This window comes from Ammospiza caudacuta, chromosome 10, assembly GCF_027887145.1.
Source record: "Ammospiza caudacuta isolate bAmmCau1 chromosome 10, bAmmCau1.pri, whole genome shotgun sequence".
Taxonomy (NCBI): domain Eukaryota; kingdom Metazoa; phylum Chordata; class Aves; order Passeriformes; family Passerellidae; genus Ammospiza; species Ammospiza caudacuta.
In genome coordinates, this window is record NC_080602.1 from 21,469,297 (window position 1) to 21,485,169 (window position 15,873).

Sequence of the window (15,873 nt, forward strand, 5' to 3'; positions counted from 1 at the left end):
ATCAATGAGAAATATAGCTTACTCTTAATCTCCCACAGCTCCTTCTACTTAGTGTTCAGACCTTGTGTCACCTCTCTGCTGTCACAAATGTAATCCTGACCTGCTTTGGCCAACATTTTATCCATCTAAATACAGAATTCACTGCTACTCAAATGAGGAGCTAGAGATTTCAATTATGTAGACCAAGATCTATTAGAAAATTGGATGGGAGATCACCAATTTTTTTTTCACATCACTGGAGCAAGGACTTCAAGCCATGATAGAGCACTGTAGAAGTGACTGATTAGTGCAATAAACTACATGGCTACATAAAGCCTCTTCCCCTGGTTCTTCTCATTTCTGAATGGTATTAAAATAGTTTATGAGTGTTCAGCTGCTTTGCACTTTACACTCTCTTATGTGCCATAACTGTTAGAGGGAAGAGAGAAAAATCATCACTTTTTTAATCTTTGCCTTTTGTTTTTATACTAATGGCCTTTTGTTATCTAACAAACAATGAATACAGGAAATATTCCTCAAAAAGTAAGTTTTCATTAATATCATTCCTCTTACTGCTGGCAGAAGACACCACAGACCAGAGCTAGAACTGAGAACCAAACTTCTGCTTTAGGCAGTGCTCCATGAGAGCCAGGGTCCCTGGGAGGACTGATGCTTCTCTCTCCTTCAAAAACTGAGCTTATGAGCATTTTAGGAGAAAAATGGGGCATAAACAAAGAGAAGAAAACTACTATTAGAGATGCTGTCATGGGATGCACCTGGAAAGAATTCTTGCACTCACACCTTGTTACTGCCTGGTAATGTAAAAAAATTAAAACAAATAAACAGCATTACATGAGGATATCGACTTGATTGTGGATTGTTATGTGTGTAATGTTTGGCAATAAATCCTTTTTCCTATTGTCATGCCATGAAATACACATATATACATGCAGAGTAGAATATGACAGCTCTTCTCCAACTGATGAGTCCTTAAGTCTTTGCTATTTGTGGCAAACAAAAGCAATCAAAAAGGTGAATTAGAACCTAGAATACATTGCTCACTACCACTTCTCCTCTGTGTTCTGCTTCCCCAGACACTGAAGAATCCTATGAGATATAATGCAATATGTAACAATTTTACATAAGACACATCCACTGGTGAAATGCAATAAACCAGTTCTAAAACTGGAAAAGTTCCTCACTTTTGCACAGCTCTGAATGTAGCATGATTTCCAAAGAATTTCACATCATAAATCACCCCTATTTCCATGCAGAAAAACACCAGCACAGTTACCTGGGAGTCCCAAACACATCAAGGTTATGGCATCGTGGAGGTAGGATGTATTCAACACTGCCTTCAGAGGCACGCAGTGTGCACAGACCCAAGGTGCACATCACTGGAGCCTTTTCCCTGCCAGTGTCACCCCCTGCTTCTCTATTTCCTCCCCTCAGCTCAAACCTGAGCTACACAACACCAAGAGCCTTTCAGTTTTCTACCTCTTCAACATTCAGAGCTCCTTTGCAGCATTAAAACTGTGCTGCACCTTTCCCAGCAGTGCTGCCCATTTAGCTGCAGAAAAGGTTTTGATTTCTCACCCTCTCTTTGCAGTATTGACTCAATTTTCTGGTCTTTATTTTTTTGATGCTTCCGTGGGACATTCAGCTGGGTTTATGAAATTAGGATGGCAATTTGCTGAAAGCACTGGAGCAAATTTTGCCCATGTAATTACCCAATTGCATGTGCAATCACACGAGCCATGTGCACAGGTAAACAATTCAACTTCAGCTGGACCTCTGTAGGTACATTTTTGCACAGCAATTTTGAAAACATAAGCTCTCAAATGAAGCTTATTTTTGTAGATAAGGCTCTTCATCGCTTTTCTACAAACACCATTTCCACTTGCCAGTCTGTTTCCCCACCCCAAGGTCATTTTACATCCCCTCTCCCATCACAGTACTTCACCAGCTTTTAATGCTACATTTGAATAACAGATTCCAAAGCGAGGGAAGGGAAAAAGTGAGAGAGAAATACATAAATAAATAAAAATGTTAAAGAACAACATTAGCCAAAACACAAAGCTAACCCAGCATAGAATTTTTAAAAAGCAAACTCATAGAAAATAAGCTTCACACTTGCGAAACTAACCTCCTGATTTTTTTGTCTGTAAGCTTTCAAAAATTTCAGTGCATATTTCACAAAAAAATTATGGTTTTTAATACTTAAAAGGGCCAAATAGCAACATAAAATGAGAAATGTCACTTGGAACTCCAGGGATGTCCAGTTTTCATGGTGAAAGAAATACTGCCTGATTTATTACACAGGGTAATATATGAAGGTATATTACAAGAGACAATAACCTTCATTCCCAGGCAATTTCAGCTTTCCAGGTAGTGTGGATATTGCAGTAAAGTACTGGACATTCTTCATTGCATCTATAAAAGTGAAGTTTTTACAATTTCATTTTGTGGACTTCTATTTTCCCATCCTATGAATAACAACTCCATCTCTGCATCTGTAGCTTCCAACAGGCTTTAACTCATGTAAACAGACTAGATCTTGAGATGGGTGGCCAAAAGAGCCCCTTTACTTGTGGTATTAGCTCAACTCCCAAATATTCAGCTTTGAATCAGTGTTTGATATCTACCACAATCACCCACAAGGTACCATCCAAGCTCCGCAGCAATTACATCTCAGTGTAAATTTGCTTATGCAGCCAGCTGGGCCAGGGCTTGCATATATGTCTACAAATCCTAAGAAGGTATAGATTCCTGATTTTTAATACATTTCCCCAATTCCTGCGCTGATGATACTGAGGTATCCTCCACAAACTCTCATCAGGTGGTTGTGGCAGTCATTGCAGCAGGATGATTTCCCTGTGCCAGGGTGTAATCCTGAGGAAGAGCTGCCTCCACAACGCTCAGAGCTCCATGAAATGCCTTGTGCAGCCAGGGCTGAGATGCTGGATCAGGCTGCATGGCAGCCAAGAGCTCAGCATCCTTTTCATTCCCTCTAACCCCACTGCACAGCCTGTGGCACTAATGCACCAGGCCCTAACAAGGCACCAGCTGCTCCTTTCCTGTCTCTCTACAGAGCCCAGCACGGGCACAATTGTGATGGGAATAACGTCCCACAAATGGGACTCAAATAAGCATAATAACAAACAAAAGGGATAATGACACACAATCAAGCTAACAAGAATTATAATATAATTCAATCATCTCATTAACTTTACTAAAAGCTAGCTTTGTACACCAGTCTCCTGGCTCCTGAAAATGTCTTCAAAGGAGTGCACACATCTGATTACCCACTCACATCATCAGTTAGGAAAACAGACACGAATGCAGAACAAAGGGATTCCTTTCTGAGCCTGTGGAACAACCTGCTCACATCTAATATTCATGCTAACTTGAAAATGCAAGGTAGAACCTATCCAAAATGAAATAATTCCCAAGGCTAGAAGCTGAAATGTTAGTAGTCCAAGGCTGTAACATCTCTGAGCCCACACCCAGTGATTTTTGTAGTAAAATTTCCAGGTGACCTTGCATGGCCAGCATAAATTATACAGGGAAGAGCACAGGGACACACACACCACTCATTGGGCACCTTCAGCGTGTCAGAGCCCACAAAGACTGCACATGCTTTGGCAATTGGCAGCTGGGAGACTGATGAAACATGGAACAATGCCTTGGATCCTTCCAGGTTTTAATATGGCCATTAACTAATTAGATTTCACGACCATTTAGAAGACGGATGATATCGCAATCTCCATTCTATTAGCAAGAACAATATGGTACCTCCATGAGAAACCTGCCAACAGGAGAATGAGACCTCAGAATTTAAACAAAAATTTACCTGCCAACAGGAGAATGAGGGCCCAGAATTTAAAGAAACCCTAGGTCCTGTCCACACCACACTTTTTAGTTGTGATGCTCAGTTATTAGGGTGGACGCTGGGACAAGCAGTTATAAGCAGCAAATTGTGTTCACTCACTGGGTCAGACTCCTGAAAGCACATGAGATATGCTGAAGATAAAAGGAATTGCAGCAAAGCACCCAAAATTTCAGCTATACAGCTCCTGAGAAACAAAAGCACCAAGCAATAAGGCCAACTACTGACACAAGGCTGATGCTGAGTCCCACAAACAATGATATCACACACAGGCTCCTGTTTTAGAGGCTCAGGCACACTATAAATTAGGTGAGGGTGTTAAAACAACAGCTGGCTGCTAATTAGTCACAGCCCCCCTCAGCAGGGTATCAGCAAAGTGGCAGAGAACATCTCAAGTAAATTAAATTTTAAAAAATCCTACTGCAATCACTCCCCTGACAGACCCTTCCTTCATCTCCCCTCTCAGCTTTTTATTTATTGTAATTACTTTAGTAATAAGATTTGTTTCCTTGTTATTATATATATTACCATGCAGGGCAACAACAACAACAAAAAATAATAGCTGGGAAGAGTTATGGAGCTTATTTATCTCCTTGGCTGTTATTGGGCCGTTGGGTGGAGAGAGCAATGAGGAGGTGGGGGCCTGGGAAAAGCAGTAAATAGAAAAGAAAGCATATTCCTTGGGAGCAGAGACATATGGGGGCATATTTACGAAGGAGGAAACACTGACAATGAGTGAATAGAGCTAATAACTCAGGGGGCCCAGCAGCCCTGGCTGATAAAGGAAGGAATAAACAACCCTGCACTGGAAGTGCTGTCAGAAGGGAGAGTCCTGGGGTGCAGCTGTCTGCAGGGGGATGTTTATCACAGAAGGAGAGCCAAGGATGGGCTGTCACATCAGCACAGCACAATAAGGGCCTTGGGTGAAACTGGGGCACCTCCCACAGCAGAGAGGAAACTCAGACGAGTGTGTGGTGCAGGGCCAGACACCATTTCTGGTTGTTCCACCAAGGAACAATTCACTGAAGTAAGAGCTAAGAAATACTGCAGCTCATATTTTATCTCGCGCCGTGCAGGCACTAGCCACATTTGGTACCCTAAGCTCTCAAATCCATCACTGCCCTCTCAGTGAAAGGCAACAGAAGCAGCACCTGAGGCACCAAAGCAGCAAAGAGCTGTAAAAATTTCTGCTCCACTTGAGGAAAATTGGCCCACACTTCACATGCACGTCCCAGAGCCACCAAGTAACCCAGTACAGATAGTCACAGAATTTGCATCTTTGTCACCTCTGAGGTCTTAAGGAAAGAAGCGGTGCACATGCTCTTGCCACCTCACAATGTGCATCTCAGAGCACAGCCAGGATATGTGAGGGTTGAGTGTTTAGCAATTTAAAAATGCTCTTTTTTCCAGGTATGCTTTGCCTTCCACATATGCCTTCCCAACTACTTTTGGCAAGCTGGTGACAATTTGGACGCAGAATTTCTGAAGAAAACACGGGGACAGACTCATAGAGCATCTGTCAAAGAGCAGCACACAACTCCTGTAGCAACTCTCTCCTAGAGAGAAACTCCATTAATTCAAAACCATTCTTTTCCAAGCCTTCTCACATCTCTGCTCTGTCCTTGGAGAAACAAACACATCATAGATTAACCAGTCTGGGGAGAGCCTTTGGAGTGTGTTTGCAGAGTGCACGGCACCAATTTAGAACTAAACTTCTCCTTCAACCCTCTGACCACAGAGAAGCAATAAAGAGAAGAGGGATGTCTGCACTTGTACAGCTTTGTGTGACATCACCTCGAGACTGAGTCCTTAAGGATGCAGTTCTGCATCATAAACTGACTCCTCAGACCAGCCATTAGCTTTTTTCCCCTATCCCTGATCCTTTCTGCCTCTTATTGCCCAGAGAACACAATGTGTCCATTCAGGAGAGTAAGCATTAATACAAGGCAGAAAAAGGTTATTTATACAAATAGTGTCTTTGGGTATAGAGACAAATGTGATGCTTCTCCCCCTCCTACAATTGTCCTTCCAAACAGAAGGCTCCTAAGGTTAAGTGGGACCACACTCCTTTTTTTCCCTTTGTCCTTTTTGAGACCGTGCAGAGGAAAGCTGTTCTAGGAGGGATTTTAGTGGGCATTTCTCTCTCTTTATGTCAGTAATTATCAAATAACTGAAGCTTTTCTCTGATAGGCTTGAGGAGGTAATGAACAAAGCCCCTGAGTAAACAAGGAACAGAGAGTAAATTAAAGGGGAGGGAGCGTCAAGGGAGAGACAGAAATCCCAGCACTTCACCTGCCTTACCCTGGAGATGCAGAGCTTACTCAGCCTGTGCTGGGGGAGGGCAGGTGCCAGAGAAAACAAGATTTTTTTAAAACAGATAAAGAATAGTCCATGGCTATATTCCAAAAGAAAAACCAGGATTTCCTTACCTAGCTGCTACTATGGTTACCCCACGCCTTTTAAGAAATGATGTGGCTTCCAATAAATTTCCTTCATCTAAAAAAAGACTCCCCAGCTCCCATCTCCACTCATTGGTTCATTATTTTACAAAATTAATCAAGTTCTTTTCAATGAAAAGCCTCCTTGATTCAACAGGAGGGAAGAGTGAGAAAAGGGAAGCAGATTAAAATAAAAAGGAAACATTAAAATCAGGTAAAAGAAGAAGAAGTTGATGCCAACTCTTACACACCCACTCTTACATGCTACCAGTAGACCTGAGCCCCAGCACAAAAATATTGCATTTAATATAGGAGGAATCATGGCTACTAAAAAGCATACATATAAAGAAACAAGAAGAATAGGGGAGGAGAGAGAATCCACAGGAGGATTCACAAGACAGATGTATTTAATTTAAAGCATAAAGAAATTTTTTATTCCCCTCCCCAGGCCTCATGATCAATAAAGGAGATGTGGCCAAGTCCCTGTTCTCCTGGTCCTATCCATTGAAGGTTTGCTAAACTCTTCTTCATCACCAGATTTAACTACAGTTCAAGCTCACCTGCACCATGGAACACAAAACACACGTCTCCTGTGTGACACATACCCTTCATTCAGGTGTCACCAAGAGCCACATTCTCCCTCCTGAAGGTCCCTTCTCTGCTGTGCTGGTTCCTGACAGCTGGAGGAAAAGGTCAGCCATTCCCTCCAGTCCTACCTCTGATGGAAAGTTTAACTAAGTGTAATGAGAGGAAAAAAATAAAGGGGAAAAGCCACAATTGTTTTTCTTGTTCCTTCTGTCTGTGAGGATCTAGAAAGCATTTGGTGCCCGCAGAGGCCTCAAATACCCTGGGGCAGTACCCAGCTATTCTGAACTGTGCTCCCAGACTTCTGGCAGACCCAGGCCCTGGGGAGCACAGCAGCCCAAAATCTGTGACTGCACATGCTAGAGACTGTCAGAAAAGCCCAAGGTGCTCCCTGGTGAGCCACTCACCCCAAACTCATTTGAGTTTTAAACCCAGCTCAATGTAGTTGTTGCTCAGGATTTGCTTTTCTGTTCCTCTACCACCCAATCATCACAAACCAACCCCAAAGCAGGTGTGGGACTGTAGCTTAAGAAAAGTTATTCCTCTACACTTTGCTGTATTCCAGTGCTTATTTAAGCCCATCTTTCTGCTTTGATATTTGTGCGCTCCTCTGCAATAAGCCCGGGGGGACAGTTGTTGCAAACCCTACAAGACCCCATCACCATCAGCAGGTCAAGACAGCAGCCACTGGTGGGATGTGATCATGATGTCCTGCCTTTGCATTGGGCAGGACCAACAATTATTAACTCACTGCCACTCCACAAACACCCAAAGTTAACGAATTCCATCAAATTCCTCTGCAAACTGGAGAGAGAAGATTTGTTTTCCAGGAAAGGACAAGCCTACCTTAGCTTAGTGCCCTCTTCAAGGTTCCACACACCAGTATTTATTTCAGCTCAAAATATTAGGAGCAGTTGTACCTTTTCTAGTCATGTACAGGGAGAGGGAAGTTAGTGTGGGTGGATAGGGAGGGTATAAGGCAAAGAATGCAAAAAGGAATCAATATTTTTCCAAGATCAGATTCAGCATCTCTTAGGAAACATGTGGGAAGGAAGATTGAAAAGAAGGTGGGAGAAGGAGGAAGGTTCACTATACAGAAATATTTCTGTGAAAATTTAAGAAATCCTTATTCATCCTCCCCCACCAGGTTATACAAAGCATTAATTACAGCCAGTTTTTCCCAAGCATATCTGCTTTGCAGCTGTATTCTGCCCTGCTGCTTTAGCAGAATGGATAAACCTCCATTTGTCAGTAAAGGTCCTGTTTCTCCAGCACCACTTACACTCCTTCCAGGGAACTGAGAGATCTCCTGACCACAGACAGTACAGAGCCACATGCACCTCACAAATGCAGGACAGCACCCCAGGCCATGCCTCAGATTCATGTTTTCCATACAGGACTGATAACAGGATGAATAAAACACAGGGGAAAAGTGAATTCTCAGCACAAACATTGAAGATGAGACCTGCTGGGTGCACAGACAAACCCCCGGGTAATCACACGTCACAACTCACTTGCCATTGATGACTCCATCAGGATTGAGCATGGGCACAATCTTGAAGATGAAACACTTCCTGAGGAGCTCAGCAATGGGATCGCTGCTCACCAGGAACTCCAGGGTGCCCTTCATCACCCAGCTGGCGTTGCTCTCCCCTGGGTGAACACGGGCTGTGAGGAACACGTAAGGGCGGCTGCCTGCAAAAAGCAAAGCGAAAACACCCCAAACTAAACAGGGCTTTTCTTGGAACGAGATCTTTGCAAGTGGATTTTATTTTGAATTTAGATAACAACCCAAAATGAATTCTAAGGAAAATACATCTCTGTACATTCCAGATATTTTCTCAAGGTGCTATTTATAAACTGATCACAGATTTGGTCCTCAGAACCAGCACAGAGCCAATCTCCCTTTTTATTCTGTGATAATTTCTAGATATTTACATGTACCATTAGAAAGCATTCTGCAGGTGCAGGTTACTGCCTCCAAACAGCTTTACCATACTTTCTAGCAATTATTGAAATTTGATCCCATCAAATTTCATTGAGGTTTAAAAGGCAGCAAGAAGTTATTTAACTGTCTGAAGTCCTACTCCACTTTCAGTATTTCACCATTAACAATTCAGAACTTTCTAAATATCTAAGCAAATTTTCCCCACCCATAAGGGGCTCCAAAGACATGCAAGATGCCTGATCTCTGGAAATAATTTGTGTTGTAAGGTCAAAATCATAATTAATTGGACTAAATTGATATAATTAAAGAAAATGCACTAATATGTTCACCAGAGCTGCAGAGGTTGAGTACACAAACCTAAACATTATTTCATAACAATACAACAAAAGCTAGAAATAACAATGCACATGGCTAAGGCAAGCTGTTGCTTTTGGTGGAAAGACTTCTCCAGTTTTATATAAAATAAATGCTCACTCAGATTAGAAAGACTGATTTTCAGAAGTTGCAACTAGAAGAGTTCATCTGTTTGTAGCACTACTTTCATGCATGGCAAACATAAGCTGTGGCAATTTGAGGTAGGGGAGGGGATTTGGGGGGTTGCTTTTTTAAAAAAAAAAACCCAAAGAGTAGATTAAATTTTTACTGAACAGTTCATTGATAATCTCTACTGAACCTATTTCAAAACAGACTTGCAACTTAACAGCAAAAGTTTCCTTGTTATCAGATCTGTTATTTGCTGTTCCTGTGAAAAAGCCGCTAAACACATTTGGTCTGGGTACAAGCCTCCAAAAACTCTGAGCATACATATGCTTAGAAAAGACCAAGTTTGACAGCAGACTCTTTGAAGATCCCATCTGTGCTGAGCACACTTCAGGGATGGGCCAAGGAAACAGGAGAAGGCAGAAGGAGACACCTGCCAGGCACAGAAAATAAAAGGAAAGGAGAAAGCAATTATCTGTCTTCAAACGATCCTTTTGTGAGCATTCACTATCACAAGTCAAGCTGACAGATTTATTCAGTGGAAAGCTTTATCTCTCAGGGCATCACAGCCATGCCAGGGCAGGTTTGCCCTGCTCCATCAGGACAGACAGAGCTCAGGCTCTGTTCCCTTCATGGACTGGGAGAGGCAACAGGACAGAATGCAGAACCAAAGGCATCAGCTGAGTGCCCTTGTAAACAAGTGCTGAATTAGCACCTTACATGCCTCTGTCCTTAGCTCCCAAAGCCATCCTTCTGTTTCCAAATGTGTTACAAACCATTGATCCATCATAGTAAAACAGGGAGGTAGAACACCATCCCCAAAAATACAGAGGGTAATAAAGGATGTTCAGCTGTTTGTCTGACCAACAAAAGGCTGTACCAGCGCTGGGAATACATGTGAAATTTCTCATTTCACATTCAAACAAGGAATAAGCATTAATTTGTCTCCTTACCTGTATATTCTGTGCAATATATACTTCACAGCACAATTTATTTACATCATACAGGGACACACTCAGATTTGGAAATAACCCCACATCCACACTTCCCTCTTGAGCAGTTGGTGGGCACTAGAAGAGTGAACTGCACTGCCAGCTCAAAGAGCTCATACAGAGCAATCATGTTCTGGTCCAGTAAAGCAACTGGGGCTCTGTTTCTCAATTGCCACATATTAGATTTTTGTCAGTCATACACGTCACCATACTGGGGGGGGGGGGGGGGGGGGGGGGGTTGGTACATTTTCATCAACATGTACTTAGGCACTTATGGATTGTCAAAGACTCCTTTAGCTCCTGCAGAACCAGCCATTCTGATTTTTTCCCCCAAAATTAGAAGATACTATTTCTTTTCTTTTCCAGTTAATTGTACATTACTATCTACTTTAGTAATGCCTTATAATAGCAACAAACAAAAGCCAGATTTCACAAAGACATCAGCTGCATTTTGCCATTTCCAAACATTTTCTCTTTTCTCCCATCACCATGATTTAGTGCTGTTTTGCAGGCTCATTGCTGAGCTAAACTTATAGGGCTGTGCAGTTATAGCTGGGAATGAGGCTCCTGAGGACTTGTAATGGACAACAGCTGTAAATAGCACAGAGCAAAATAAAATGTGCTCTCTTTTGCAATTGATGAATACAGCTTTAACAACTCTTACCCCTTCTGGATATTGATACAGAGTTCAGCTTCTTAAATGAGAGGTTCATTCCTCAATCAAAATAAGAAAAATAAAAAAACCTCTAAGCAACAGCTTTCTCATGTCAGAAACCCAGGACAATTTGCCATAATTCATAATTGCAATTGCATGGGGCTGGCAGAGATCTGATTTCTGCTGTTTCTCTCAAGGCTCATCAAAGTCAAGCTTGTCTTAGACTCAGTGGTGTAAAAGCTCCTGGAGTCTCCAGATCTTAAACCCCAGGAAAGATGAGGGAAGGGAAAGAGACCAGAGATCACCTACACTGTTCTCATGTGGGTGACAACAAGAGGGCCCCACTGCCTGCAAGTCCAGCCAAGGAAATCTCTGTATTCCAGTGAAAGTTTCCTTTGAAAGATCCCCTCCTGCCAAGCACATCCTCAGCTCTGACATCCCACCCACAGGAGAGTCATAAAGGAGGTTTGTACAAGCAAGGAAACCACAGAGCTTGTTAACTGTCTGTTCCCTTCACAGGAGCCAAATCCCACCTCCAAATGCTGCTCCCCCAGAGTGCTCCCAGCACGAAAACTAATGAAGCAGCAAATAGAGCAAAGAGCTGATGACATGGCCATAAAACTTGCTACTCTTGAAACACCTGGAAAACAGCAGGAGCGGCCCAAACCTATGGTTTACAGCATATCCAGTTACTTTGGAATTGCTGTGCTGACTGCTATTAACAGAGCTCATGAAAGGAGCGGACAGAGCACTGGCCAGCCATGCTCCACACTCAGCTGGCAGCACCAGGGGAGATCTCTGCACTCAGTTCAGCTGATTCCCTTCATTCCTGCCTTCCAGCACCCCCATAACTACAGTCCTGACCAGACCAGCTTACTGGTTTATACTGATGCCTAGCTGCCCTTCTCTCTCTGCTGTTTCAGAGCTCCACAGTACAATTTCCCTGCTAAACCTCTCTTAAGGACTCACAACCTCAGGTTCTCTCAAATATCTCCTCCCAGGACCAGAACTGAGTTTAAGTCTTCAGAATCCTCAGGCCAACTCCTAGGCAGCTCCTTTCCAGTTTCAGAGGAAGCTGCCAGAAAGCTCAGGTTGGCCATTTATCTCTGCAAAGCCCACATGACACACAACTTTCTCTGGGAATGTAAATAATAAAAAGGGAAAGCAGAGGAGACTTTTTGTGCCACATAAAGCCTTATCCAACAAATCATGTCTCCTTACACTGTGCTACATTTCAACATGCCCAGAATATAACATGGCATCAACAATACCCAAGGTGGGAGATTAAAGAACCACTGATTCCTCTTGCAAAACTTCGAGCAAAGAACCTTTGAATGATAATTTTACTAATGCATCACCTAATTCCCATCTCTCCTTCTCTTCACTCATTTTTGATTGTGTATATATGAATGAAAATGAGAGCTTTGTTCTTCCAGTAGTGCTAACTTGCTGCTTAATCTCCTGCCTCTAAGGGTCCTCCTCTAGTCGTGTCATCACCAGGGTTCACTAAGAGGTGACTTTGATGTCACTAATCGTGACATCAACTGGGGAAAGAGAAGCCTGAAAGAAAAGAACAAAACCCCATTAACACAGCAGTGTCCCTCATCAAGGGGAGCACAGAAAGGAAATGAAAAGCAGCTCCAGATGCCCTGACCTGGGCTGCTGCTGTAAATTATTTCAAGCTGAGGTTTGAGCCATGCCATTTGTAAAGGGACAGGGCATTGAAATGATGCAGGGGTAGGATTTTTTAAGGAGTCAAAGGGAATTATGTACACAGCATGTGAAAAATTCAGTCTAGATCTGGGTCTTGGGCTGGAACTTTCTGGCTGTGCCTCTGCAAACTTCTCTTTCCTTTGCACAAGCCCAGGGCCATTAAGACACAGGCTTGTTTTTCTGCTTTATGTCTAAGTACAGCACGCCTACCATGAGCATTACACAGATCAAAGGGCCAAGTTTACCCCAGGATATAGCAGAGAAAAACCAAGAAAGCAAAACTTTTCCTTCCAACTTAATTAGCTGTTCCCACTACCGGCTGTTCTGTGAGTAAATGATGGGTAAACAGGAGAACCATCACATAGCTCTTCCATGCATGTCAGAGCTGCTTCATGTCCTGGATCCTCCTGACATGCCCAAGGCTGCAGAGTTATGCAAAGCCAGAGAGAAGAGGGGATATGGTGTGATGTACAATGAATATATTAAAGTATATTTGTAAAAAAACATCAAATACTGAAATCACAGAAAACAATGAGCCTGATCTGAGGCAGAATCTGTGTCAGATACTTTTCTCCTCTCCTAAAACTTTTCCACCAGTTGTCAGACTTTCAGTTGCCTTAAGACAGAATAATTCTTCCCTGCCCATCTCCCCCTACACCAGATTGCCGTCTCCTTGCTGTGCCTGTTTTTGGCTAGATGCTCCAAAAGCAGATACATCTTAATACAGAGGTAAAACACAGTCTAGCAGGATCAGCTGCTGTTTTCCAGAATTATCAATGAGCTATTCCTTTCTTAAATGTTTCTTTATTATATGTATTATTACTGTTACCTATGGCAAAGAAGCGAACATAAATAATCTCAGCTGCCTGTTCCCTACCTTCATAGCTTGATGGGAGAGTTTCAGCCTCCAAGTTGCTTGGCAACCTTCTTTTGTGTACATGCTTTATGAATTCATTCACCTCTGAATCAGAGATGATCAGGAGCTGAATATGGGCACAGACTGCTCAGCCTCAGCTTGACCTCCCACTAATGCTGAGTTTGAACTCCAGGAAATTGGTAAGCAAGTTGTCAAGGCTGTTTTGGGGAAGTTTCCAAAACCCCAAGCTCTTAAAGCAGCAGGAACCACCATCATTATTTAGCAGCACCTTCAGTGTGACTGAAGGCAAAGGAAACCCACACAAACTAATTCCAGTTCAAATCCAAGCATTCCTCTTGTGGAAAGCTGGGGAACAACTGAACCTTATTTCCAGGACTTACACCCATGGAAAGCCTACTGTAACCCTTTGCAAATTGCCTCAGACAATAAGGAGCATCCCCATTCCCACTAATGCACCTGCAATAGTCTAGCAGAAATTTCCAGTCCTGGGTACACCCACTCAGCATTCACTGGCATATCCAGTGTCACTCTGCACACCCTCTGAGCTGCTCAGATATCATCAGACTTCAAAACTGATATCATGCAGGTACCTTATTAAGCTGCTGTCAAGCAAGTAACCTGCATTTACCTCCTGCCAGGGCTGGCAGAGGAATTCCTCTGCCTGGGTGCAGCTCCCACACCTGTGCTCAGCGCTGCCATCCATCTCTGCTCCCCTCAGCCACATTCCCAGGGCATGACACCAACATGAGGGACAGCTAGGAAAAAGTTCTGCTAAGAAGGATCAGGGGATTACAGCAGATGAGATAGTAATGCAAAGCAGTTGCAAAAATGGCAGCTCTCATGGGATCCACACCAGGCAGGGAACACTCTGCTACTTCCCTCTGCTCAACCCAGTGAGCAAAACCAAATAGCTGCAGTGCTGTGCCCACTGCTGCCCACCACAGGTTAAAAATAAACTGATGAAAACTGAAGAGGTCATTGAAAATCATCAAATGTTTAGAAGTCTTAGGCTGAAAAATTGGAGAGAATGGGTTTCAGACATGGAAAGGAAAGGTGAACAGAGAGGAAGGAGAAAGAACCTTTAAATTGCAAAAGGCTGCTATAAAAAGATTGCAATCACCTGTCCTCACTGTCCACTGGGACTAGGCTGCATAAGGAGAAACACAAGTTACTATCAGCTAAGTCAACCTGTGGTGACCTGAATACTGGCCCTCCCTCCTGATGGGTCCTTGCTCATAAAGTCCTGTGCCTCCTCTACAGTACCCAAAACAGTGCCAGCAGAGGCCTGCAGCCACATAAGTCATAATAGCTGCTTCAGAAACTTGTCCATGGTTCCCCTTATTCCTCTGGAACTAGCTCTGTGTTCTGCTGGAATTACTATTCCAGTCCATTCCGCCACCTCCTGTGTTCTCTTTGATGCAAGGTGTCTGCTTTACTACTTAGTGTTAGCCATGTTAACCATTAGCCACTAATTAGTGGCTAATCAGAAATTTCAAAAATATTTCATCGTCGTATTTTGACATCATTAGGGCTTCTTTGCACATACAGAACAGAATTATTTATGGAAAATTCTGTCTTACCTGCTCATTTAGTGACAGTCTTTCCACTTCAAAATTGGAGTAATATAATTTCTGAGATTTCTCTCATTACTACTGATCTTCCAAAGCCTCTCTATTACCCTCAATATTACCATTTCTCAGCTTCTGCTTACGTATGCCTTGCAAGGTGTGAGCACTCACTAAGATGAGGTCCAACACATGATCTAGGTAGCTGATGTAGGGAGCTCCAGATTATCTGTCAGAAGGCAGGCAAGGATCTATCACCCCCTGCTTCTATAACACACACATTATGGCTTTAATTTGTTCTGTGGCAGCAGGCAATTTCAGATACTCAAGTATTTTGTACTGCCATGGCCAGGCCATCAATCCATGCGTTTTTCAGTCAGCATGGGAGAAATGTAGACTGTCTTGCAGAGATGCAAGGCTTCTGAGACCTGGCAAGCAGTAAAAAGCAGTATTTTCAAGTTAGGCATATATGTGACTTTCACCTTCTGGGGTTTCTGCACAAAGACAAAAGAACTGAACTGAGAGAAGAACTAGAACATTGACCTAAACTGTCCCATGCCTAAAAGAAGGTGAAGGCAGGAGATGAGTGCACAGAGACCTGAAGGACAGCTGCAGTAACAGGCAGAGTGCAGAGATCCATGGAGCTATAAAATCCGTGGGCTCTTTTCCGAGAGAAGGATTTCATCTGAAATGAAATCAGGCAGGAGGAGCAGACTGAAAAAGCTTCCATTGTCATAAAAATATCTGCCTGG

At 43.0% G+C, this 15,873-nt stretch overlaps 1 protein-coding gene across 1 annotated transcript in view; it reads right to left on the bottom strand.

Moving 5' to 3' along the window:
- AGBL1 (AGBL carboxypeptidase 1) overlaps positions 1-15,873 on the bottom strand; it is a 268,424-nt gene that overhangs the window by 156,060 nt on the left and 96,491 nt on the right. The window contains exon 18 of the mRNA XM_058811454.1: positions 8,406-8,586. Coding sequence (XP_058667437.1) covers positions 8,406-8,586 — 181 coding nt within the window. The remainder of the gene's footprint in view (positions 1-8,405; positions 8,587-15,873) is intronic.